Raw genomic sequence first — 26,961 nt, forward strand, 5'->3', positions numbered from 1 at the left:
AAGGGTTTTCCATTGTTTCTCAATAATAAATAGGCCTTCGAGCCTCATTGTAACACAGTTGGGAACAGTTCAGAGGCATGTAGCCGACACATCTCTTCTCAGAGATAAGCTACCATCGCCCTAGCTGGGTTATTTCTATTTCTATTTGTAAGCATATTTCAGTATTTTACAGTAATGAAATGAAGTATTATTTCTGCTGCATATCTGTCTTTATGGTTATCGCATCTCTGTGTTTATGGTTATCTCTGTAATTTATTGCGTTCCTATTTAAATCCGGATCACTCAGTGTGTTAGAACCTCTCATGCACCTTCCTTGACTTACTGCAGCTGCCACACCATTGCTACCAACAGGGACATCTTACTTGCCTCTGTGTGAAATTGCAGTCAAGGAATTACCGTACGACCCACTACTGGGACTCCTATACCAAATGGTCTGAGGTCTAATTAGGAATTCTTACCGAGGATATTCCCTGACATGTCGGTGGGTCCAGCACCGTCAACGGGTACATATGAAGGAATTTGCAATTGTTGTTATTAAATTGGTAGTTGCACAAGTACTTGATTAGGGAAAGTGGTCCCTCGCCATCTTGAGGCCATGAAAGTGATTGGTTTAGGGGAGAATACAATTAATGCCATGGCATTGGATATCAGACCAAGGGAAGGTCATGGGACTACCATGGAGTTATAGGGAATTGTAGTTGCTAAGAAAATGGTTGAGGATTATACATACTAGACCAAGAATAAAAAGAAGAAAAAGGGTTGTGTACCATACCTAGTGGCCAAGGTTTCCATGGTTTCTTGGAACCATTGAAGTATTTTGTTTCAAACTCTTCCCCTTAGTCCCTGTATATTTCCTTTAATCCTGGAAATGATGAGCATTGTTTTGTGCCATGATCCTTTTCACAAATGTTAGATGCCTTTGTGTCATTAATTGGGAATTCCTTGAGAATGTTTTTTTCGGCATTTAGGGTAGAATGTTGATAGGGCTTGTTCTTCTTAAATATGCCTTTATTTTTCATATAATACATCAAAATGAGAAGATAGGGAACTCATAATGTATATTTTAAGATATTCTAACAAATTTCCAATTTCTTCTCTTATCACCCCAGCATTGGCTGCCCTTTGTATTCTTTTAGAGTCATCTCATGTTGAGGCCTTTCTTTTTTCTGATCCTATAGAACTCCTTAAGAAAATTTTAATGATCACATCATAAGGTTATTTAGATATGTATCCTTTCTCCATGATATTTAACATGTCTAAGAAATCTTCTCTCATTGCTTTGATCAAAATAATCTTCAATATGTCCTTACTCAAATTAATATTCTTGGATCTCTTCAAGTTATAATGTATACATTATATATGGTCTTCCAAGCTCCCTTCATCCCTTTAGGACATTCTAAACAACTCTTGTCTTTAATCCCTAGTCCTTCAATAGTTTTGATACTTGTCCAAGAAGATTTTTTTCATATCATCCCATGAGGAAATAGATGAACCCCATAAACCTATAAACCACCTGAAGGTCTCTCCTTTTAGAGTAGCAAGGAATAGCTTTAGATTTTTGGCATAGAAGATATAGTCATAGCTTCTACATATAAAATCAAATTCAAAATGGAACTATCTAGTTCTTCGTTGGTAATATCTTGGAAAACTAAAAGGGTTGATAAGGGAATGTTTTTCATTGGGTAATCCCCTAGAAAATTTATAATAGGTAACTCAAACATAGTATTTTTATCTTTTGCCATATTTTCTTTCTTCAATATTTCAAAATCATGCCACACTAGTTTAGGAATTTGTTGTCTCCTTGATGGAGAGGAATCTTCCACATGTTGCTAGGGTTTCTCAGGTTGTTCAAATCATTCAGGTTGCTTAGGTTGTTCAAATTGTTTAGGCTACTCAAGTTTTTCAAGTTTCTCAAGTTGTTAAAATTGTTCAGGATATTGCACAACACTTCCTAAATTCACAACAAGATCACTAGAAAACTTTCTCACAACACTCCCTAAATCTAGAATATAAAAATTAGGTGGTTTTTTATGGGCTCAATTCTTTATCCATATTGTTCCCATATATATCCCCCTACCCCTCCAACAATTATTGATGTCCTCCCTCTACTTATATAGATATATCATAAATCCTTGGGCTTGCTTCTAAGGCTGAGGGTTCATAAAATTCCACCTCCCTGATGTGAGCTCCCAACAAAAATGATTCAGGGTATGGTGACCTTCGTGGATAATTTTTATTAAATTCTTATTTTCCATATTTTTTCCTCTAAATGGATGATTCGGCCTCGACTTTTAAAATTATCTCTTAAATATATGTTACTCTTCCTAAATCATATTTCTTCCTTCTCCCACATCCTCTTCTACCAACACAGTTAGTTTATTTAGGGGGACCATAGTTTTCTTCTTCTCTATTCATGAAATCCTATGTGCCCTGACTCCTTACAAGGTCAAGCCCACTTCATTCTATCAAAGTGATGCACAGGTTCTTTCCTCTCATCTTAACTCCCTAACGCCTCACTATCACAAACACATTTGTAACACCCCCTCCTCCCAAGCCCACCCAAGCAACCTGCTAGTCAGGCTAAACATGCGATGAGAGAGGATACTATAAGGGATTCAAATTCCTTGGCAACCTTAAGGAAATCGAACCGAAGGAACATAACAAACAAACTCATCCACATCAACAACAACGCCCTCAGGGGACATGTCAGCCACCCAGACATCTTGTCCCTAAGTCCAACTGGTGATTTAATCCTTTTAACCCATGGTTGCTCTAATTCTATAAGCATGACAGTCTCCAGCAACCCAAAGTCGCTTTCATAGGCCTATGTGCCAGTGACTACGGACTTTTCTCAACATACCTATGCCAACGACCCTAAGATTTGAGCCACTTTTCTAGCCCAGAATCCTGGCCTCTTCCCAGAACTTGCTACAACCTTCAGAATCCATCAAAGACATGATAACAATGCTGATAAATATAAAATCAACCTTAGGACTAGGCCTGAGCATCCCCAACCGGGGCTGACATTTTTTCAAACACTTGGCATCAATGCAACCTACAGGTATAGGATACAAGACAAAGCATAAATGAATGAAATAACTTATGAAACATAACTAGAAGGATCATGTACTTCTCAATTGAAATATTATATCATCAATTAGGTCTTACATCCCTCCATTTAATAATTACAAGTAAATATATGAAATAACCATGACATGAACCAATAGTTTAACCATGCTTGTAACCAACATAAAACCATATAAATATCAGACATATGAAAGCCATTAAATCCACATATAAATCAGTGAAAAAGTAAGAGATCTTAGCTTTTATTAATCATAGGAAAATGCAACCAGGTTCGGGACTTCCACGTACCACACGACCATAGACATGGCTAAACCAAATCTCTCTTTCAGCCAGTCACCCACATGCCATATTCCAAGCATGAATGTGGGATCTCATAGAAAAACCAATCCATGAACAAATAAGGGAATCTAGAGGTTAAACCACCTCCACCCTCACCAAACCGTGATCACACAAAAATTGGTGCTTCGATCACAACTGAACCGGACTTGTAATGCCATTCGAAATCCATCACCATCCTTGAAGAATTTATCATCTCCTTGTCTCTCAGGCTTTACCGCAATCCAATCTCAGAGCACTAAGCCCTAAACTGAGACCGGTCTCTCAGGATTTACTGCAATCCAAACCCGAACCACTAGGCCCTAAACCGAGACTTCTCCCTTAGGATTTATCATGTATCCCACCAAAACGGGTCAAGGGATTCCTAGGCCTTTGGGAATGAAACTTGAGACCACCTCCACCCTAGATTCTAAAATCCATCTGACAAACCAAAGCTCAAACACCAAAATAAAAAACCCAAAACCATGGCATCCGAAAAAAGGAAAGGCTAGGCTAAAAACCACTGCCATAACCCGAGAAAACCATGCGACTGACAGCAAGAAAACCATACACCAACATGAAAATGCATGCATGTCAAAACCAGATAGGAAATCACACATGCAAAAGGTTACCTGTAAGTATTCCTATTGAATATGCTTGATCCTACTTTCCATCCTTTATCCTTTCTTTCCTTCCTTTCCCTTTTCTTTCTTTTCCTTCCTTGATTCAAATCTAAAGTGCTCCAAGAAAACTCTAAGTGACCAAGAGTGAGAGAGATAGAGAGAGAGAATAATTAGAGAGCTCCAAACTTGAACTGACAAAAGGTTACCAACTAATCCTCAAAATCCTTTTTATTAATGTGGCCTATATTTATTCATTTTTCATTATTTTCCTTCATTTTCCTCCTCACATGCAACCTGTGACCTTTCACCTTACTTTTCTCCTATTTTCCTTTATTTTCATAAATAAATGTGCCAAAAAATCCTTGTTTCCTTTTAATTCCTTTGCCTTATCCTTTGCCAATTTTCCTTAGCCAAAACACACATCCATTGATGCCCACTAGGATATCTTTTCCCAACATTCATCTTGGAATAAGTGTCCCTTAACCGTGGTCTTATTTTGCCTTTATTAACTTTTATTACATGAAATTTTCACCAGGGCTGTTACAGAACCCTCCCCCTTGGGAAGCACTGTCCTCAGTGTTAAACCACACCATGACCTCAGAAAAACCACTGAAAATCAAACATACTTCCCATGGAGCTTTATAACTTAGCTCGATGTAGTATTTACAATGAAAGACTTGCTGAAAAGAAAAACATCGTGACAACCATGAAAACATAACAACCATATTAACATGACACCCATACCACTTATTGGATATTTATAACTTATCTCATGGCAGTATTTACATCCATATACATATACATACATATACCAAAACATCAACAAAACATATGCCAAACATATACTAACATCAAACCAAAACTGCTTTGCCTCAACCAGATTACAATGAAGGATACAAGACCCACATCTGATCCACCATATCCCATGTAGCTTCTTCAAGCCCAAAGTGCTTCCACTGCACTTTAAATTTCTCTATGGCTCTATTCCTAAGCATAAGATGTTTCTGCTGCAATATGCACTGAGGCTCTGAATGGAACTCTCCTTCTTGCTCCACCTATAATACAGACCAATCAATAACATGATCAACATCGTCTATATACTTCTTAAGCAATGAAATATGGAAAACATCATGGACTTTCACTGTTGGAGGTAGTGAAATTCGACATGCCACTGGTCCAATCCTTTCAAGGATATCGAAAGGCCCACAATACCATGGTGCTAACTTGGCACATGAACAAATCCTCAAAGTGATTTTCTTGATCTTGATGCACAAATACACATGCTCCCCAACCTGAAACTCCTTGAACACCCTATGTTGATCTGCATAAATCTTCTGTCTATCATGTGCTTCCTTTAGATTCTTCTTTATAGCATGCATTTCTTGCTCCATGTCTACCAACATATCTAGTCCAATAAGTACCCTGTTCATTGGATCACTCCAGTTGATGGGAGTGTTACAACTCTGTGCATACAATGCCTCGAAAGGACTCATCCTCAATGACTCCTGATAACCATTGTTGTATGAAATCTCAACCAATGGAAGATACTCCTCCCATTTCCTCTGCTGGTGCATCACGCACATCCTTAATATCCTCCAAGTTCCTATTGACCCTCCTTGTCTTCCCATCTTTCTGTAGATGGTAAGCTATACTAAAGGCCAACTCTATACCCAAGCCTATAAATAGCTCCTTCCAAAACTTGGAAGTGAATTTTGCATCAATGTCCAACACAATCTTCTTCGGAACACCATGTAGTCTCACTATCTCTCTAATGAACACCTGTGCTACCTTACTGGATGAATATGTAGTATTTACTGGAATTAAGTGAGATACCTTGCTCAACCTGTCAACCACGACCATAATAGAATCATGCTACCTCAATGTCATCGGAAGTCCCGTGATGAAATCCATGTAAATGACCTCCCATTTCCATTCTGGAATTGCTATAGGTTGTAGTAAAACACCTAGATGCTTACATTTTTCCTTTACCTATTGATAATCTAAACATCTATCCATGAACTCTACCACTTCCTTCTTTATATTCAGCCAATAGTAGAAATCATTTACCACCGTCAACATCTTCTGATATCCTAGATGACCCGAGTATGGCTTGGCGTGAATCTCCCTCAATATAAGCTTCTTGAACTCACTGCAATTCCGCACATAGATCCTGTCTCTAAACCTCACCAAACCATCTTCCATGAGAAGATAGTCTGCATCCCGATCACCTATACCTATACCTACACCTAAACCTATACCTATACCTATGCTCTATTGTAAGTTATGCATAATCTCCATGTAGATGTCATCTCATTGTCCTACCTGCAAGATCCTATCCTGTAACTTTGTCCCATAAGAGCTCATAGCTGCTATATGATTTACTTGTACCTTCCTGCTAAGAGCATCCACAACCTAGTTCTCCTTCCCTTTGATGTATTTGATCTCGAATTTGAACTCACTAAGGGTAGGCAACCATCTAGCTTGCCTGACATTAAGATTCAGTTGATCAAATAAATACCTCAACCCAGTATGATCACTCATCAATGTAAACCTCATGCCCAGAAGATGGTGCCTCCACATCTTCAATTCATGTATAATCGTTGCCAACTCAAGATCATGGGTTGCATAGTTCTGCTCATGCTCATTCAGTTTCTATGACTGATAGCACACCACCTGTCATTCTTGCATGAGAACTCCATCAAGTCCTCTTTTATAGGCATATGTACATACTACAAACTCCTTGTCCAGATCCGCAATCTTTAGCACTGGTGCATGTGTCAACAACTGCATAAGCTTCTCAAAACTAGCCTCACATTCTTCTATCCATTTGAACTTCTTACCTTTCCACTGCAATGATGTGATAGGATATGAAATTTGCGAGAAGTTCTTGATGAACCTCCTGTAGTAGCCTGCCAATCCCATAAATGATCTCACCTCATCCACATTCTTAGGAGATGCCCACTCCATGATGGCCCTTATATTTTTTGGATCCACTATTATGCCATCCTTGGAGAAAACATGCCCCAATTAATGTACCTTCATCTAAAAGAAGCTGCACTTGCTAAGTTTAGCATACAATTGATGCTCTCTTAGAAATATCAACACTACTGCTAAATTCTCAGCATTCTCTTCCTCTATATCAAGATGTCATGAATGAATACAATAAAAAACTTTTCCAAATAAGGATGCAACACACTATTCATTAAACTCATAAATGTAGCTAGAGAATTAGTCAAACCGAATGGAACAACAACAAACTCATAATGCCCATTCTTGGTCCTAAACGTAGTCTTGAATATATCCTCTTCATTTATGCATACCTGATGGTATCCTGATCTCAAGTCGATCTTAGAGAACACTGTTGCTCCCTTCAACTGATCAAACAAATCATCAATCCTAAACAATGGGTACCTATTCTTGATTGTTACCTTGTTCAACTGCCTATAGTCAATACACAATCTGAGAGTACAATATTTCTTCTTCATGAACAACACTAGTGCACCCTAAGGTGATACACTCTACCTAATGTACCCCTTGTCCAACATTTCCTTCAGCTGCAACTTTAACTCATCCAACTCAGGTGTGCTCATCCTGTAAGGTCATTTTGATGCTGGGCCTAAACCTAGCACCAACTGAATAGAAAATTCTACCTCCCTGTGAGGTGGAAACTCTATAATTTCCTCAGGAAATACATGTTGAAACTATTGCAAAATTGGGCACCTTCTCAACACATCAGCATCATCAACCTCCTTATCCGTGTCACTAGAAATGTGTACTTCAAACATCACACCAATTTTTTTTCAACTACGCTTAGCTTGCATAACAGTAACCATCCTCACTGATGTAGGCTTCTTTTTCCCCTGCAATGTCCCCTTTTCCCCACTATCATCCACACACTCAATGGCCTTGTCGAAGCAATCCACTTTGGTTCTCTGAAGGTATAGCTAATCTATACCCAAAAGCATACTATACAATCCCAATGGAAATACATTCAAATGTGTTGTTCTAGGCATGCCATTTAACTCAAATGCACAAGCTGTTACCCAATGGTGAACTCACTTCTTTATACCTGTAGCCAACTGTACCAACCAAGATTCTGCATGCACTTCTTTTCTCAAACTGCACTTATCCACTAGATCAGCATTAATATAACTATAGTTAGATCCAGGATCAATCAAAATAGAAACAACTTGATCAAAAATCTTACTGTCCATCTCAATGATCAATGCCTGATGATCCGCTTGCTTGTTGTCTACAGCTGAATAGATCCAAGGAATTCTATGACGGCATCACCAACTATATGCGCCTTTTGAGCACGGTAGGTTTGGGGTCTACCACCACTCTGATACTATGGACAATCCCTCTTACGATGATCCTTACTGTTGGATACCTATACCAATAGGTTTCATATTTCATGATTGGCCAAGGAAAGTCCAAATATGCTCTGCTTTGATATCACAAAGATCCCATATTTCCTAGAGAACAAGAGGTGTGTAAAGTGTTTCAAATATTGATGACCTTATTTCAATTTTGGTGGATGATTCAACAGTTTAACCTGGATCATGCCATGTTTCAATTTTGAGTTATAGAATAGAGAAAGGAGTCTGTCCAAACTGCTTAATCTTGGCAGACAACTAGTTTAGGTAGAGAAGAAAAGGATCCCAACAGCCTAATCTGGGACCTTGGAAGAGATAAGGGTAGAAGTAGATAGAAAAGAATAAAGAAAAAGCCAAAGAAAAGAAAAGGCAAGTAAGGGTTTGCAAGTCCAAGTGCACCCTCCAATGGAGAAACAAAAAATGCTAGGAAAATAGCTGGGTAAGCAGTTGTGGTTGCAGAAAGGGTATTTTCACCATTGCACATATGTCAAAAGGTGTTTTGCCAAGGCAAAATCTGTCAATGGACAAAGTGGTTAATTCCATCAAATTGCAGCAAGGAGCATGACTAACCTCCTTTTCCCCCTTCACTCCATTACTAACATTCCCTTTTTTCAGCTAAGATTCATGGAGAGATCATGGTTTTATGGTGGTTCTAGTTCATTCAGAAGCCACATTTCTTGTCTAAAAATCTTTTATTTTTATCTAGTCTCTAAACTAAATCAATTTCAGATAAACTCAGTAAGATCCCCTTCATTTGCTCCCCTCATTCATATTAACCTCTAATTTTACTATATAGCTCCCCTATCTTACCCTTCCCCTAATAATACTAACACTATGGTGTATAAAGTCCCAAATCTTATAAATACCCCTTCCTTTGGCATTATAGCCATATGTTCTTAAAAAAGGAACCAAAATGACCTCTGGTCACTTTGGTGAACCTGTCCCACCCCACTCCCCCTTGCAAAAGCCCAACTTACCTTTCAAACCTTCATTTGTATTAAAAACCCCATAAGAACCCCTTTTTACCCCTAAACCCTCTCTGCAAAGATTGCCAAGGTCCAAAACCCCCCTTTTAGCCTTTATTCCAAGCATTAGCGCGGGGGTCCAATACTAACTCAAATACATTGAAAACCTTGCAAAAAACCCACAATCCAAAGTCTTCCGCCCGCGCATATACTCCGAGTATGTTGTTGCTCCGCCCACCGTCGGATCAGGTCCCGAGGATCCGACGATCCACAATAATATCGGAGCAGCCCCCGCAGGAGACAGTTAACGCCCGAGAAAGTGACGTTGCGTCACGTCAGGGCCAGTCCACGCGTCGCACAATGAAGGCTCTCGGAGCCGGGTCTGACATTTCTGGGACCGTACCTAAACCGCCCCGAGAGACCGTAGCGGCTAGCCTTAACCGTAACCGCTACGGTCCTAACCGCCAACTGTTTTCCAGTAGTACATCGCCACGTCAAGTCCGCTTGTCCTTGTCTTCGTTATTCGTCCACCTCGCCGTTGACGTGGCTGCCACCGCACCATCCCCCATGGACCAACAGCATACCGCCACGTCACCCGATGATGTCAGCTGACGTCACTTGACCTTGACCCGCCAATGACGTCATGCTGACGTCATCACTAAAAAGCGCCAAAATTGTAAAAAGCCCATATTAAGCCAAAAAACGCCTATTTTTCCCATTTTTACGCATTTCTCTACTGTTTTCTCTGCATGGCCGTTTACGTCCTGAACTCTGCCAACCTGCTCAGTTGACCAAGGCGACCTCCACAGCATCAACCTTGCACGCATACACAACCTCTGTTCGTGATATTACCAGGTATTTTTCGTTTTCTATCCTCCATACGCCTGCAGTTGAAAGTAAAATTACTCAGAGGGCTAGAGAAAAGATAAAACTCATAATTTCACCAGCCATTTCCCTTTGCATATATCCCATTTGTAATTGTGAAGTCCAAAAACACCAGCTGAGCCTTGTTGCCCGTATTTTCACTAAAAAAGAGGTATTGCCTGCGCATTCCCGAAAGACTCTTGTTTACGGAATTCACCTATTGAAGAGGACATAGTGAGACCACACAGTAGCCTTGATTCCTGATATAAACAGTATTTCAATTGCTGTTGTATAATTTCCTGCTCTGATACCTGAAACTCAACACTGTTTTTACAAAAGCACTTCTGTTCTGTGCTGGTCCTTTTGAGCCATTTACTTAGAGTTGTTGAGCTTAAAGAAAACCATGGACACTCCTATTGCTCTGAATATGAAGCCCCTCAACGCTCCTCACCAGGAATTAGCATGGAAAGCCCTGGGAGACATGGATTATCAAATGCTGGACTGGTTTCTTATGGGCTCCAAGTATAATATTCAGATGATGAATGAGTTGAAAGCCCAGCACCTGAGTGGAGTAGACATCTTGGGGATTTGGGACTCAAACTTGCCCATCTACAACCTCCCCCAGGTAAATCCTATGCCAGAGTTGGTCTACAGCTGCCAGGAATGCTATGACCCAAACCAAAGAGCTGTCATCAGCCCCACAGGCTCAGTCCTGTTCCACATCACCCCAGAGAGTATAAATGAGATGCTGCACTTCCATACTGCCAAGCAATTGACCCCCCTCCATATGTAGAATTTGATAAAGAGAGGGAGCAAGCTGTCAAGTGACCAACTCATTAAAATCAATCAGCTGTTTGTAAAACCAGGCTCTGAATCTGTCAGAACTCCTCCTATTGGATATCAATACTTGAATGAATTGGGCAGGATGTTAGTGGATTTGATCAGCTATGCCCTAGGATTCAAGGGAATGGAGGATGTGGATGATAGCATAATGGCAATGCTGTCTCTATTCTCTCCTGGTAAACCCCCAGTTGTACATTATGATTATGCTACATACATTGCAGATAAAATCCATGACCAGTTTATGAACTTGAAGAGGGAAAGACTATTCAGGTATACCTCATACATGTACCACCTATTCTTGTTTTATCAGCCAGCCACCTTCTCTTTTCCTTTGAAGCAACTCAATGCCCAGGGAAGTCCAAGGTCAGTTGTGTTCTGGACCTCTGTTTTTCATCATACCTCTGTATCCCCTTACACATACTCTGAGTTCATTGACTTATTCATTTATCCAGCCATGACAGTATTGCATGGTACTCCTCCTCCTCAACAGACAGGGCCTACAGCACCAACTACAGCAACAGCTACGCCAACAACAGAGCATACTCCTAGTCTGGATATGCAGAGGCTGCAAGCCGAAATCCAAGTTCTTGAGGCTCAAATGAAAGAGCTTGATGAAGTCAAAAAATCTTTGACTAAAGTAAATGAAAGACTTGATAAGAGCAAGCAGAATGAGGCTGCAAAGGAAAGAGAAATAAAAGTTCTAAAGAAGAGGATAACTGAACTTGAAAGGGAGCTCACACTAGAAAAGGTAACAGCAGAGTTAAAAGCAGTCCTCTGGGGTAACATTGGTCGGTCCATCACCAATCAGTGGCAGTATATTGAGACTATGGATGAGCAAATAGTACTCATTACAAAGGCAAACAGGGAAATACACAGAGCCAGAGCAGGCCTTGGCCACATGCCAGATGCTGCCAGCAGAATGATCAATATTTTAAATAACAAAACTAGCTCTCAACTAGCTACCATGGGAATTACTAACAGGACTGAAACAATCTCAGTAGTTAAAAGAGTCCTGACACTAAGAAGCCTAGTTGGAACGCTGGAGAGGAGAACACAGGATATGCAGACCGAAATCAACAAATTCCTGGACAGATTCCTGGCATTACAAAACAGAGGCCTCCCCAGCATATTAAGCAGTGTAGGAAGACTGCTTACCCTGGAAAATTACATCAAAAGGGTTGATGCCCATGCTGCAGCACAAATTGCAAAACAGCCCAGTACCTCAGCAGAAACAGGGCCAGCATCAGGGCAGAATTTGTATGATAGGGTGGATAACCTATTTTTTATTATGAATGAAATTGATCACCTGTTTGATACACCACCAAATTTCTTTAAGTATACAGAAGCAGATGAAACTATGGAGGCAATCATAAAACACCAATTGCCCACACAGGAAGTATGGAGGAATTTGACACAGATAATTTTATCAAGCCAGAACCCATGAGCGTTAATTTTCTCCAGTTTTTGAGCAGTCATGCACAGGCAAAATTTTGGTGGATAAATCCACAAGGAAAAGACAGATGCTGAGCCAACTCAGCAGGGCTATTTACTCACCACAGCAGCAATCACAATCACAGGTGGCAGACCAAAAATACAGCGCACGAGCCATAAAGTCGGGTTCTCCAGCATTTGATCAAAGTATCCCAACCGACTTAGCAGCTCCCAAAGGCCAAAATATCTTCTGACAGAACATCAAGACGCCTTTATTTTGTATTCAATGCTGTAATAAATTTCTGATAATAATATCTCAAAAGTTGGTGAGAACATTAAGTCTGAGATAACTTAGAACTCAGATATTTTTGTAAAAATCATATGTATATATTCGCCCCGCACAGAAGCTTAAGGGGTTGTTGTTATTTTCATTTTGGAGATCTCACTTGCTGTAAAATTCTCAGAGAAATAATACAAAGGGTGAATGGAATTTCCAAAGCTTGGCGTACCTTGATGCATGGTGATGAATGGTGAATGTTGCAGGATTCCAGACTGTTTCATAAAACAATAAGTCTTTCTTAAATCTCTGTGTTACATGTTTTCGAGTCTTTTGTTCTCTTTTATTGTTTAAATGTTTTACACTTAATAGCAAAGTAGAAGAATAGTTCCAGGATTTAATCACTGATTACCCTGAACTCAATCTGAGCTATTATCCATGTTTTCTTCAGATACAGTGAATGAAGTGTAATTCTTAATTGCTGCACTTTAAAACTATATCTTTTGCAGTGATAGACATTCCCAGGGATTCAAGTTTTGCCCTTGAGACATCTATCCGTTTCTCATACCTAGTTTGGTGGAAATACTTAAATACTTTAGTGAAAATTCTTAATTGCTTTCACTGGTTTTTTCACCTGTTCATGTTATAAATCAAAAATTTTGTTGTATGAAGTATCCAAATGGCCCTGTAAGTTTCACCAATTCACCTCAAGGTTTCTAGACACCTGTAGCCATAGACTCCATTGCCCAATGATATTTGACTCTTTGAACATTATATCACAAGACCTGAAAGAAAATCTTCAACCAAAACATAAACAAAACCTGTGCATAATACCTAGCCTAAAACACTATCATAACAGATACAAATCATAAAGAGAGAGCCCTCTCTGATCACAGTTTGGCTAGAAACAGTGATCCAAAGATTGGTTAGTGGTTACCCCGGCCGTATTCCCTTGGGAGTCAAAGGGAACAACCTGGGTGTTAACACGTACCACATATCCAACATTGCAATGGTTCCCTACCACCACCTCTAGCTTACTTCTCTCCCCATCCTTTCTCAGCTGTATTGAACCTCTTGTAAGGAATTTCATTTTCTTTCTCACTTGCATCTTTAGGTCTTCCCCTCTCTAGTGGCCATTTTCCTTTATATTTCTCATTTATTTTCAAGTCATGCTTAGGCACAACTTTGCGCTTTGACTTCTCATAACAATGCTTCAACTTTTGGATGGCCTCCTCCAAATCTAGGTTGATCGAACTCAATCTGGTCTTTGTATGCAACTAGAAGTCCATTGATGAACCTTTTAACCTTGGCTTTCTCCTCTCTGAGGTAAGGCACATATATCAACATCTCCAAAAATCTACTAGTATACTCATCATCTATCATAGTACCCATCCGCAACTCATAAAACACGTTAGCTCTATCATCATAGTACCTCTCAGAAAAGTAATTCTTCTTTAAAAACCTTTCAAATGCATGCCAAGTCAAATCCTCCTCATGTATACCTTTGAAATTCTTCACATCTTCCCACCAAATATCTGCTTTACCTTTGAGACTGAAAGTGGCTATCATTGCTTTCATGTTTCCTGAATAATCATGCAATTGGAAGAATTTATTCATGCCCAACGACCATGCTTTTGCATCCTATGATTTCTTCATCTCTCCATCAAAGGTAGGTGGATTTTCCTTCTTAAATTAATCCAGCTATTATCCCCTATCGCTCCTCCTGTAAGGATGATAACGATGATGATAATGATGCCTATCAGAACCAGAACTGGAATAGTACCTCCATTGATCACCTCTCCTATCCGGAGTGTCCAACAGCCTACCATCTATGATTGTGTCGAATCTATCCAACCTGTGCCTATTCAGAGACCTACTGCCATATGCCCCATTAGTTCTATCCTCATGTCCATGGCTAATCTGAAGTGGTCCCTGTCATTGAAAATCTAACAAACTTTGAAGTAGTATCACATTCACCTTTGTTTGTTTCTCTTGTGCCTACTTGATTTTGTCATTATCTGCTTGACAATTCCTTATTTATTCATTTAGGCTTCTCAATGTGTTTTCCAAGTCAAAATAGTTCCCCACACCATGCTACCCATCTGATGCATAAGAATATTATATGTAGTCTACCACCTTGCTAGCCATTTGATATCTTTCCTGCAAGGCATACTATGTCATCTAGACCAAATCACAATAAACCAACATACCATAGCATAATTCGGGAAGGATACCTTGTCTGCAAGATCATCAAATCAACATGGTACATGTATAACATAATCATAACAACATATAGACATATATCAAATAAGTGTATCAATGCATAAACATCATTCTAGATAGGGTCCAATCATCAATGCAAGGCCATATCAACTGTTATCACTGAAAATTTTGTTGCCAAAATTGCTCAGACTAGCTTAAGGACAAAGTGATTTCGCAGCACATAAATCCTTTAGCAGTTTCGTAGCGCAACCTGTTTTAGTGATTTCGTAGTGAAATCAATGACTTTGCACTGGCTGCGCTACGAAATTGGGGAATTGTTCAAATCCATAGCCAATATCTCACCTATATCACTTTTGTCTCCTATGGGTTCTGTGGGAATATGATATATGCATAGAAAAGCCTGTTTCTGCAAATTGATGGTGAAGTTTGTAATTCATCTGAGTTATGGCTACAGGTTTGCTTGCCTTCTAGTGAGAGTTTAAAGCTTGCTAACCAGGATAAAGGTGCCAATCATAAGAAGGAAAGCACACAGGTGTATAATAGAAGAAAGGTTTCCAGTTTGAGCGTGAACGGTCTCATGCCAAGGATGACTGTCAGTTAAAAGCCTATAGTCATTGCATTCAGATGGATAGGAAAATGCCCCTTATAGAATATATTGGCTTTGGTTTGAATTTGTCTAACTCTTCAAGAAACTGGACTGGCATGAATGATTATGAAAGAGTTTACAGCTTCAGAGTCCTTTTTGTGCGGTTCATAAAATGGTCTTTAATGGTTCTGAAAAGTCGTATTCTTCTATCATTATGGATCATCATGATACCTGTTTCATCAGACTCTTGTCTCATCTTCTGGTGGTAGTCCCTTTACAGGTTCCTGTGGATGAAAGTCCCTTGTTTCTTCTCTATCAAGATTGTGCTTTTGGGCTATTATTTCTTAAGATATAGGAAAAATTGATATTGCCGAGTCAAATGGATTCAAATTTGCGCCAGGGGTGTGAAATTGTAATAGCAACACCTGGCCGTCTGCTTGACTGTCTTGAAAGAAGATATGCTGTTCTGGATGAAGCAGATTGCATGATTGACATCGGTTTTGAGCCACAAGTTGTTGGAGTTTTAGATGCTAGGCCTTCAAGCAACTTGAAGCTTGAGAATGAGAATGAGGAGCTGGACGAAAAGTGGATATATAGAACAACATATATGTTCAGTGCAACAATGCCACCTGCTGTGGAACGGTTAGCTCACAAGTATCACTGAGGTTGAATTGGCGGGATGCAAAGGAATGGCAAAAATGCAGCTCCCTCCTCATTTGTGTCACTTACTGTTGGCCCTTGGGTCTTCTTCTTCAATTGGCCGTCCTTGAGGACGAGAGATCGCCCTGCCTTTTCCTCTAACGCAATCAGACTTTGGCAACATTTATTGTCACCGACAAAATTTGTTTCTCCGTTCAGCTTTATGCATGCCAAACAGCTAAAATTGGGTGAAGTTTCCTGATTCTTCTTTTTTGTGGTGATGCCGAGTTGCGCCATATATATCAATCGTATCAACATCGGGGTCGAATTGGGACGTCTGCTCGGGGGTGATAACAGTGTAAATGATGCACCTGCTCTCAAAAAGGAAGATCTAGAAATGCCAGAGACTTTGTACCTGTTCAACTACTCTGGATGAATTTAGTGATAGATGGACTACCTGCAACTATTATCGGATCTTATAGCAAGATTATAAAGTAATGATGATAATGAAAAGAGATTTATGGGTGTCCAGAAATACCAGTGATTTTAGAGGATTATTTTCAGATTTGAAGACATGCATTGAGTATTGAGGATCAAATTCAAAATTCGAAGGGCGCTTAGCAATTTGAAGAGGCTTATAAGGGACAGAATTATATAAGTGTTAACCATTGTTGTAAGGCCATTCAAAAGGATAAGTGAAATGGATGAGGTTTTATATGAAATGCTAAAAGTTCTACCATGTAAAAGGTGACAGAGCATTTGGAGGCGGGAGGATGGACTCTGTTTTGATGATATTTCCATCAGCTTCCCTATTAAACACAATACCAAAAATCAAGAAAATAATATATGGAATGAAGATCCACATCATAACGATGTGCTTGGTGTTCCAAAACAACAGTGGCATGAGTGTCATGATAAAGAGAAATATCAAGCTGCTCAAAGTAATGCCTCTAGTCATGGTGCATAATTTACCACTTTGAGTGAAAAGCTATACCCAGAACTTGGATTTTGAACTATATTTAATCCAACCGGGAATGTGAAAATATCAAATGACAATGACATCCATGTGCATGAAGCAGAATTTTCGATGATAAGCATATTTCTACCTTCGAATTTTTTGATAGTAATGTCTTCATTGTATTTAAAGACTAGCCAAAGGAAAATCTTGTAAATAATAACCCTCACTTTTGTAAGAAAGATGGAGATTACAAAGAACAGATCTATGAAGACAGTACAGAGTGTGGCTGTGAGACTGCACTAAAGGGTAGGGTAGTATGTGAAATGCTTTAAGCATTACCATCATCATGACAGAGCAAATCAAGCAAATAATTCCTAAGGGCAAATAAACACTGTTTTAGCAAAAACAGCAGTTTCGTAGCGCGCTACGAAACTGCTGTAGGTGCTGTTTTATGATGAAAACAAAGAGTTTAATGATGGGATCAGCAAATTTTTGAAGAAAATGCCTAAGGAACATAAGGGAGACCACATAAGACTATCCTAGCTATTCAGAGAATGACAAGTGTGCCTTTTGGAAAAGGTGAAATATTTTTGTCTTTAGTTAAACCTTGATAAAGGTACTTTATTACCGGTTATTAGGGTTCTGATAGGAAATGCATACGGAGATTTTGGTTTATACACCTGTTCAGTCAACAAGGCCTCCAACACATCTGAAATATGGTGATGCTCATCAATTTTGGGGTATTAAAGAGCTGGGAACATGTTGCTTAACTTTCGAAGGATGGTGGGAGACAAGGACCGGGAAAACAGGGGACTTATCTTGAGGATTAATGAACCATCTACGCAGCCAGTATCCAAAGCCAGCTTGTTCATTGCATTCTCCTCCAAGATATCTCGGCCAAAACAGAAAGAAGACAGATGTCAAGAATCAAGAAGGAATCATGCTACGAGGAGGACAGATTTTGAGTTTTGATTAAATTAGGACTCTTTGTAATTACAGTTCAGTACTTATGTATTTAATGAGTTAGTTAAACAGAAGATAGGAGTAGTTAATAGCAACCTTCGAGCTCCCCTCATGCTGGAGGAGGAAGCTCAAGGTGGTTAAGAATGTATTCCTATATATAGATCAGACTTGGATGTAATTGTAGTTGGATGTTTTGATAAAAGACAAGACTATTTTGGTTTATGTATAGCAGATTTCAGTAATGCAAATGACTGTTGTTTCTTCTCAGGATTCACAATAGATCTAATGGTTCAAATGTATGATGGTTTATTCTCTTTAGTGTTCTTTTACAATTTTTTTACTGCATAATCACTCAGAACTCATGTGTCATGCTCTGACTTCCTGTATGCCTTGGCAAACTGTGTTTTATGTAAGTTATGTTTGAACATTAGATGTAAAGTGCCCTGATTTCTATGAAAGGATAGTGTTTTTTGTTTGCTGAGATGTGTGAGACTCCATAAGCCCAATGGGAATCACTTCGATATTTGTCCAGCCAGCTTATTTTTCATGTGTTTTTTAAGAGTTAGCCATCTTTCCTTGTCATTAGTCAATATTCATAGTCTGTGAGAGAGCCCTCTCCGACTAAGGAGGCTAAGCCTTAGTCTAAAGCCTGGTTTGAAATAGTTACACAGAATCTTGCTGATTGGCAGCCTTCAGTACCTGATTTTGTGATAACATCAACAATGCATGCTATGACCCATGCATGAAAACAACCATTAATCCATTGCACACATTGTCACATGCAACTATCAGCATGCATAAACAATGCCTAATCAACTACACATATGTATGAATGTCTGTAGTCGAGCATAAGTGATCAATTATTGTAGCCAACCTACAAGACTAATACATGTAATCAAAAAATTTAAGAATGCACCTGACATACAACGATGTAGTCAAGCAACATATGATCAACATGTAAGTGACATATAACCATATGCAACTAGTCATATCCTTCCGACGATGCATCCCACAAAATCACATCAAGCTCCTCATCACAACCTTACTACAATCATGATCAAAATTATGCAATGCACCAAGCACATGGAATGAAAGTGTGAGATACACGGATGAAACTGACATGCATGCATGACCAAGCATCTTCACCCAAGGAGAGTGCAGCCACACTCTGATACCAATCTGTAACACGCCCTCCTCCTAAGTCCATCAAAGAAACCTACCAGCCGGGGTAAACATGTGATGAGAGAGGCTACTATAAGGGATTCAACTTCCTTAGTGACCTTAAGGAAATGGAACCGACGGAACATAATAAACAAACTCATCCATATCTGCAGCAACACCCTCAGGAGACATGTCAGCCACTCAAACATCCTGTCCCTAAGTCCCTCTAATGATTTAATCCTTTCAACCTCTGGTCACTCTCATGGTATAGCCATGACAACGTCTAGCAACCCAAAGTTGCTCTCATAGTCATATGTACCAGTGACTGTGGACTTTTCTCAGTATACCTATGCCATCAACCCTGAGATTTGAGCCACTTTTCTAGCCCAGAATCCCGGCCTCTGCCCAGAACTTGCAAAAACCTTCAGAATCCATCAAATACATGATAAAAATGTTTATAAATAAAAAATGAACCTTAGGACAAGGCCTGAGAATCCCCAACCAGGATTGAAATTTTGTCAAAAACTTGGCATAAACGCAACCTACAGGTCTAGGATACAATACATAGCATAAATGACTGAAAGAACTTATGAAACATAATCATAAGGATCACCTCCTTCTCCATTGAACTATTATATCATTAATTAGGTCTTAAGTCCATCCATTTAACAATTAAAAGTAAATATATGAAATAACCATGACATGAACTAGTCATTTAACCATGCTTGTAACTAGCATAAAACCATATAAATATTTGAGATATGATAGCCATTAAATCCACATAAAAATCAATGAAAAATTAATAGAACTTATCTTTTATCAATCATAGGAAAATTCGACAGGTTCGAGACTTCCATGTACCACTCGACCATAGACATGGTTGAACCAAATCTCTCTTTCAGCTAGTCACCCCCGTACCATATTCCAATCATGAATGTGGGATCTCATAGAAAATCCAATCCATGAAAAACCAAGGGAATCCAGAGGTTAAACCACCTCCACCCTCAGCAAACCATGATCACACCAAAATTGGTGCTCTGATCACAATCGAACTGAAATTGGAATGCCATCCAGAATCCATCATTATCCTTGAGGAATTTACAATCTCCTTATATCTTAGGCTTTACCGCAATCCAATCCCAGATCACTAGGCCCTAAATTGAGACCAATCTCTCAGGTTTTACCACAATCCAAACCCAAATCACTAGGCCCTAAATCGAGACTTCTCCCTCAGTCTTTACCGTGTATCCCACCAAAACCAGCGAGGGATTCCTAGGACTTTGGGAATGAAACTTGAGACCACCTTTGCCCCAAATTCTAAAATCCATCTAGCAAAACAAAGCTAAAACACAAAAATAAACATCCCAATACCATGGCATCCGAAAAAATGTAAGGCTAGGGTGAAAACCACTATCATAACCCTACAAAACCACGCCACCGACAACAAGAGAACCATACACCAACATGCAAAACCATGTCCAAAACAACTAGGACATAACACATAAAAAAGGTTACCTGCAAGTATTCTTGTTGAAGCTACCTGATCCTACTTTCCTTCCTTTCCCTTTTCTTGCTTTTCCTTCCTTGATTCAAAGCTAAAGTGCTCCAAGAAAACTCTAAGTGACCAAGAGAGAGAGAGAGAGAGAGAGAGAGAGAGAGAGAGAGAGAGAGAATAATGAGAGAGCTCCAAACTTGAACTATCAAAATGTTACCAACTCATCCTCATAAGCCTTTTTATTAATGAGGCCTCTATTTCTTCATTTTCCATTATTTTCCTTCGTTTTCCTCCTCACGTGTAACCTGTGACCTTTCACCTTACTTTTCTCTTATTTTCCTTTATTTTCATAAATAAATGTGCCAAAAATTCATTTTTTTCTTTTAATGCCTTTGCCTTAGCCTTTGCCAAATTTCCTTAGTGAAAACACACATCTAGTGATGCGCACAAGGATATCTTTTCCCAACATTCAGCTTGGAATAAGTGTCCCTTAAGCGTGGTCTTATTTTTCCTCTATTAACTTTTATTGCATGAAATTTTTACTAGGGTTGTTATGACATCTAGCACACTCACAAAAAATGCATAAAAAGAATGTTAGTCACACTTATGCACCTCTAATAACCTCTCTATTAGCAGTGCCAAAATACTAGTAAGATTAATTGTCTTTAAATTAGGATCAATTAATCGTACTCAAACATAAATTTTCAACCATGGTAAGTATTTTTATTCTAAGGTTATAATGAAAAGTATATGCAAGTAACATTCCAACTAGCACTATTTGATATAAATACTCTTAGAATCACATCGTTGTGATTGTCACTCTCTACACTCCAAAACTATCGTTATTACACTCAAACATTAAACACACCTTGCACAGAGTTCTTGAAAGTAAACGCACCTTGTAAAATAAAGTATTATAAAAAACAAACCACTATATCACTCAATAATTCTTGAAAAATGAAAGTAGCACTCCTAGAAATCATCCACTCAATGCATCACTCAATAAAAGAACCCACTCAAACAATTTGGGAAATCATATTGTAACAAACATGCAACAGCTCATCAATTGAGATCTGAGAACTACAATAGTAAATCAATACAAAAAACACATATTAACAAGTGGACTGGTCCAAGACTTAAGTTGTTACATGAGTGACAAAAACTACTACTCTACAATTCAACCAATCAGTAAATGTAGTGCATCAAAAAAACCTATAACAGTAATAGTGAAATAATCATGAATTATAACTGAAATAAAATAAACATGTTATCACAATACCTCTCTATTACTGCTAAAGAGGAGGGCCCTTCCTCCTTAGTAGGGAGTTCATAATCACATAGCTCACAATCTAATCAATAGAAAGATGTGAAGCCATGAATCATAAGAGTTGCATTAATTAAAAAATGGTTGTGTTTGCAAACTTTCTTTGAAATTACAATAAATATGTCACTTTACCCCCTGAGTCATAGGACTCTTCATATTATAGTTTACATTACATCTATATTTGAAACATAATCAATCATGAAGATCCATCGATCCTCATGTTTCTCAATTCACAAACCCCACATGGCAAATTACAATATTTTACTCTGAATAAACTATAGAAATTATGCAAATTCTCTACAAATCTACCTCTAAGACCATGTAGAAAATCTGACTATAGATTAACCTAATAATGCAATATACCAAAGCAAAATACTATAATCTACTTCTACTATCAATTTGCTTTGCGGAAGCTTAAAGATCGAGCTGAATGGGAGTTGAACACATATAACCAGAAGAAGAAGAACCAATGCACAATACACATGAAAATATTTTGGGGAAAGCCTCAGCTAAAAAAACCCACTATCTGTATTATCATACAAGGTGGAAATACATCAGAATTATACAAATCCTTAGCTCTCACAGCTATCTAGCTCTCAGTACAATCCTCCTGGATACTCACAGGAAAACGTGGCTTCTCACAAGCCTTCTCCTCTACCCTCCAAGCTCCTATTTCCTTGTGCTATTTCTCCTGGGTGATCCTCCTGTTACCAAGTGGAAAACTCTCAACCAAGTGGAACACTGATGTCTCACACTGATCTCACACCCTGTCAGAACTACGCAATCCTCAAGGAACCTTGCCTTGACTGCATGCATGATTTTCCTTAATAGGAAAATGCATGCAACTGATAGTACATTGTCCTTGACATTTAGCTCAACTGGGTCTTTCTAAAAATAGACATGCATGAGTTTCTGATGACGGAATCTTCAGTTATCTGGAGTACACTAGTTGAGTGCATGCATGCATCAACTGATTGATAACTCACAATTAGTTCCTCAAATAGTTTGGAACTAATTTAACCGGACTTAACTCAGTAAACTGAGCTAACTAATTACAACTCAAATATAACTCAATCTTATCTCCTTAATTAAGGGATAATCTCCTTAATTTAAGGTATAACTGTTGCATGACTTCAGAAAGACTTCTAACTTGAATTTCTCCAACTAATTAATCCATAATGAATTAATTAATTATTTTCAAGCAGCTGGTGAGACTAAATTCGATTTTAATTCACAATTTTAATTCAAGGAAAAATTAAAATTGGAATATTCTTGTTGCCACATTTCAACACTCCCTCTCAACAAGAAAGGGATTATCTACCACCCCAATCCTGTCTCTATGGAACTCGAATTTACACTTTGACAATGCATTTGTCAAAATGTCAGCATCTTGCTCCTTTGTTGAAATATACTGCAGCAACATGATCCTCCTCGCTACACCGTCTCTGAGATGATGATACCAAATTTCGATGTGCTTGGACTTATCATGTAATACTAGATTCTCAAAGAGTATGATACAACTTTGGTTATCACAATAGATCACAGTTGGATCCATCCTCTGATCAAACAAACCAACTAGGATTTTCCACATCCTGATGGCCTCACATGTTGCCTATCTTGCAGCCATGTAATCAGCCTCTGCCAAGCTGAGTGCAACTGACCTTTGTTTCTTGTTGTACCAAGAAACTGTCACTGACCCAAGGTTGAAAATCTCGCCTGATGTGCTCTTCTGATCTGATCGACTCGCTGCCCAATCTGCATCCGTTAAGCCTTGTGGCTTCACTCCCTCTGTCCATATGTACCCTAATCCATACTAAGATGTGCCTCTAAGGTATCTCAAAACATTCTTTGCTTCCTTACAAAACATCTTGGTAGGCTGAAGCATCACTTGACTCAGTTGGTTCACTGCATAGCTCAAATCTGGTTGTGTGTTCACTAAGTACATCAGTGAACTCACAATCTACCTGTACACAGTAGCATCCACTACTTCTCTTGAAGCAACATCCTCCTTCCTCCAGTTACCACCTAGAGGAGTCTGCATGGGCTTGCACTTCTCCATGTGGAATCTCCTTAGTATCTCATTGGCATACCTTCCCTGAGACACAAACAACTCCCCATCCTTCTACCACACTTCCATGAAAAGGAAGTAATGCATGAGACCCATGTCTTTCATCTCGAATTCTCTTGCAAGGTCCTCCTTGCAAGACATGATCAACTGATCATCACTAGTCAAGATGAGATCATCAACATAAAGAACGATGATCAACAGCGTACCTGGTGAAGTAGTTGTATATCCTAGTGTAACCAAGCACGAGGTGCTTTCTTCAGCCCGTACAACGATCTCTTGAGTCGGCACACATGCGACTCACGATCGAAGATTTCAAAACCTTCTGGTTGCTCTATGTACACCTCTTCCTCAATCTCGCCATTGAGGAATGTAGTATTCACATCCATCTAAGGGATCTTCCAACCCATATGTGCTGATAGTGCCAACATAGATATGATAGATGAGTACCTTGTGACAGGAGAAAAAGTCTCATCATAGTCAATCCCCTCGACATGTGAAAAGCCATGGGCAACAAATATTGCCTTATGCTTCTCCACACTACCATTAGTAGCTTGCTTTACCTTGTAAAGCCAACAGGGACTCACAACTGACTTGTTCTCCGGTCTTGGAACCACGTCCTAAACACTGTTACGAACTATGGAGTCATACTCTTCCACCATAGCATCAACCCAAATCAGCTGCTGCATGGCTTCCTCAAAGGAAGATTGATCTCAACACATTCCCCAGCAAGGGCCATGTATATAGTGTACCTCTCAGGTGACCTCCTTTGTCTGCGTTGAGAAAATGGTGCTCCCACATTCTCTCTTGCATCCTCCAACAACATGACCAATACCAAGTTCTTCTTCAGTCTAGGCACATACTTCACATGTATCAAGGTGATAGGAGCTCCATGCTCCCTCTAAAAAGCAACCATGCCCACTTCTCAAACACTATACCTTTTGTCGTCACCCATCTCTATGTGCATCTTGAGGTCTTTCTCCTCCAAGGCACTAAATAAACTTTTATGGCCGGTCATGTGGAATGAGGCTCCACTGTCAAGATACCAAACACAACCCATCATCGATTGCACCATGCATGCGATGAGGATAAACTCTATTTCGAACTGAGATGCTAATTACTTCTGATCCTTCCGATGATCCCTTCTTGGACTTCTTCGATGGGAAATTAGTCGCATAATGTCCCATCTCGTGACAGTAAAAGCATCTCACTTTAGACTTGTCACCCTTCTTCCCTCCATGAGAAGAATTCAATTTTGAATGGGAATCCTTCCCCTTCCCTTTCCTTGCCTTACCTGCTAAGGCTAGATTTTCTTCATCATCATCCTTAGATGAAGAACCATCTTGTGTGCTCCTCCTGATCTCCTCCTGCATCATATCCAACCATAGTCTTTCCCAATTCAGCAGTTTCTCCCTTCCATTCACAGAGTCCTGGTATCTATTCCAGCTCTTTGGAAGGCCAAGGAGAGTGAGGCTCACCATCTCATCATCAAAAGTAGTTATTCCTACACTGCTAAGCTCATCTCTGTAGGTAGTGAACTTGTTCAGATATGTGGAAATAGTATCGCCCTGCTCCATCTTGATTCTTCGAAGCTTATCATTGAGCACCAAGTTCCTCTGGTCGCTACTGTTCTAGTAGAGGTCGTTCAATATCTTCCACATTGAATATGGAGTATCCTTCCCATGGAGACTCGAGACAATATGGTCTCAAACTCCCTCAAGGATGATCTATCTCGCCCTCGTCACACACTTCTTCCACTTAGGCAACTCTTGTGCATTAGTTGAACCTGGCTTTGGGATTTCTTGATCAATGAAATCCTTCAAGCCATTGTCTTCTAATATAGCCTCCATGCGATCTTTCCATGCTATGTAATTCGAGCTACCTTCCAAGGCATACTCGAGTCTCAAGCCATAGAATGCCATTGGCCAACCTTGAAGTATGATAAGAATTTGATTTGCACCTACAACCCCAAACTTCAAACTTCTAATTCTCTTCTCCATATACCGTTCACAGCTCCGTTAAACTTTTCTCTAATACCATGTAGAAATTATGCAAATTCTCTACAAATCCACCTCTAAGACCATGTAGAAAATCTGACTGTAGATTAACCTAATAATCATTTACTTGTACTGTTAATTTTCTTTTTGGAAGCTTAAAGATTTAGTTGAATCAGAGCTGAACACATATAACCAGAAGAAGAAGAATCAATGCACAATACACATGAAAATACTTTGGGGAAAGCCTCAGCTAAAAAACCCCACTATCTGTATTATCATACAAGGTGGAAATACATCAGAATTATAAAAAGCCTTAGCTCTCATAGCTATCCAGATCTCAGTACAATCCTCCTAGATACTCACAGGAAAACCTGGCTTATCACAAGCCTTCTCCTCCGCCCTCCAAGCTCCTATTTCCTTGCGATGTTTCTCCTGGGTGATCCTCCTAATACAAGGTGGAAAACTCTCAACCAAATGGAACACTGATCTCTCACACTGATCTCACACTCTGTCAGAACTATGCAATCCTCAAGGAACCTTGCCTTGACTGCATGCATGAGTTTCATTTATATGAAAACACATGCAACTAATAGTACACTATCCTTGACATTTAGCTCAACTGGGTCTTTCTCAGAATAGACATGCATGAGTTTCTGATTAGGGAATCTTCAGTTATCTAGAGTACATTGGTTGAGTGCATGCATGCATCAATTGACTGATAACTCACAATTAGTTCCTCAAACAGTTTGGAACTAATTTAACTGGATTT

General features: G+C 39.3%; 1 protein-coding gene across 1 annotated transcript; it reads left to right on the forward strand.

Annotated features, from left to right (window-relative positions):
• The first annotated feature begins 15,969 nt into the window (after positions 1–15,969).
• Positions 15,970–16,254, forward strand: LOC149200446 (DEAD-box ATP-dependent RNA helicase 21-like). Its single transcript, XM_089400947.1, has one exon. The coding sequence runs from the start codon at positions 15,970–15,972 to the stop codon at positions 16,252–16,254; it is 285 nt and encodes a 94-aa protein (XP_089257073.1).
• The last annotated feature ends 10,707 nt before the right edge of the window (positions 16,255–26,961 follow it).

The sequence above is a fragment of the Pinus tabuliformis genome, chromosome 2_1 (assembly GCF_031772625.1).
Source record: "Pinus tabuliformis cultivar Carrire ecotype Pingquan chromosome 2_1, CPIR1, whole genome shotgun sequence".
Lineage (NCBI taxonomy): Eukaryota > Viridiplantae > Streptophyta > Pinopsida > Pinales > Pinaceae > Pinus > Pinus tabuliformis.

What these genes read in the sequence shown, in the direction of transcription:
- LOC149200446 (XM_089400947.1), top strand. Translation starts at nt 15,970, where the DNA reads ATGGATTCAAATTTGCGCCAGGGGTGTGAAATTGTAATAGCAACACCT.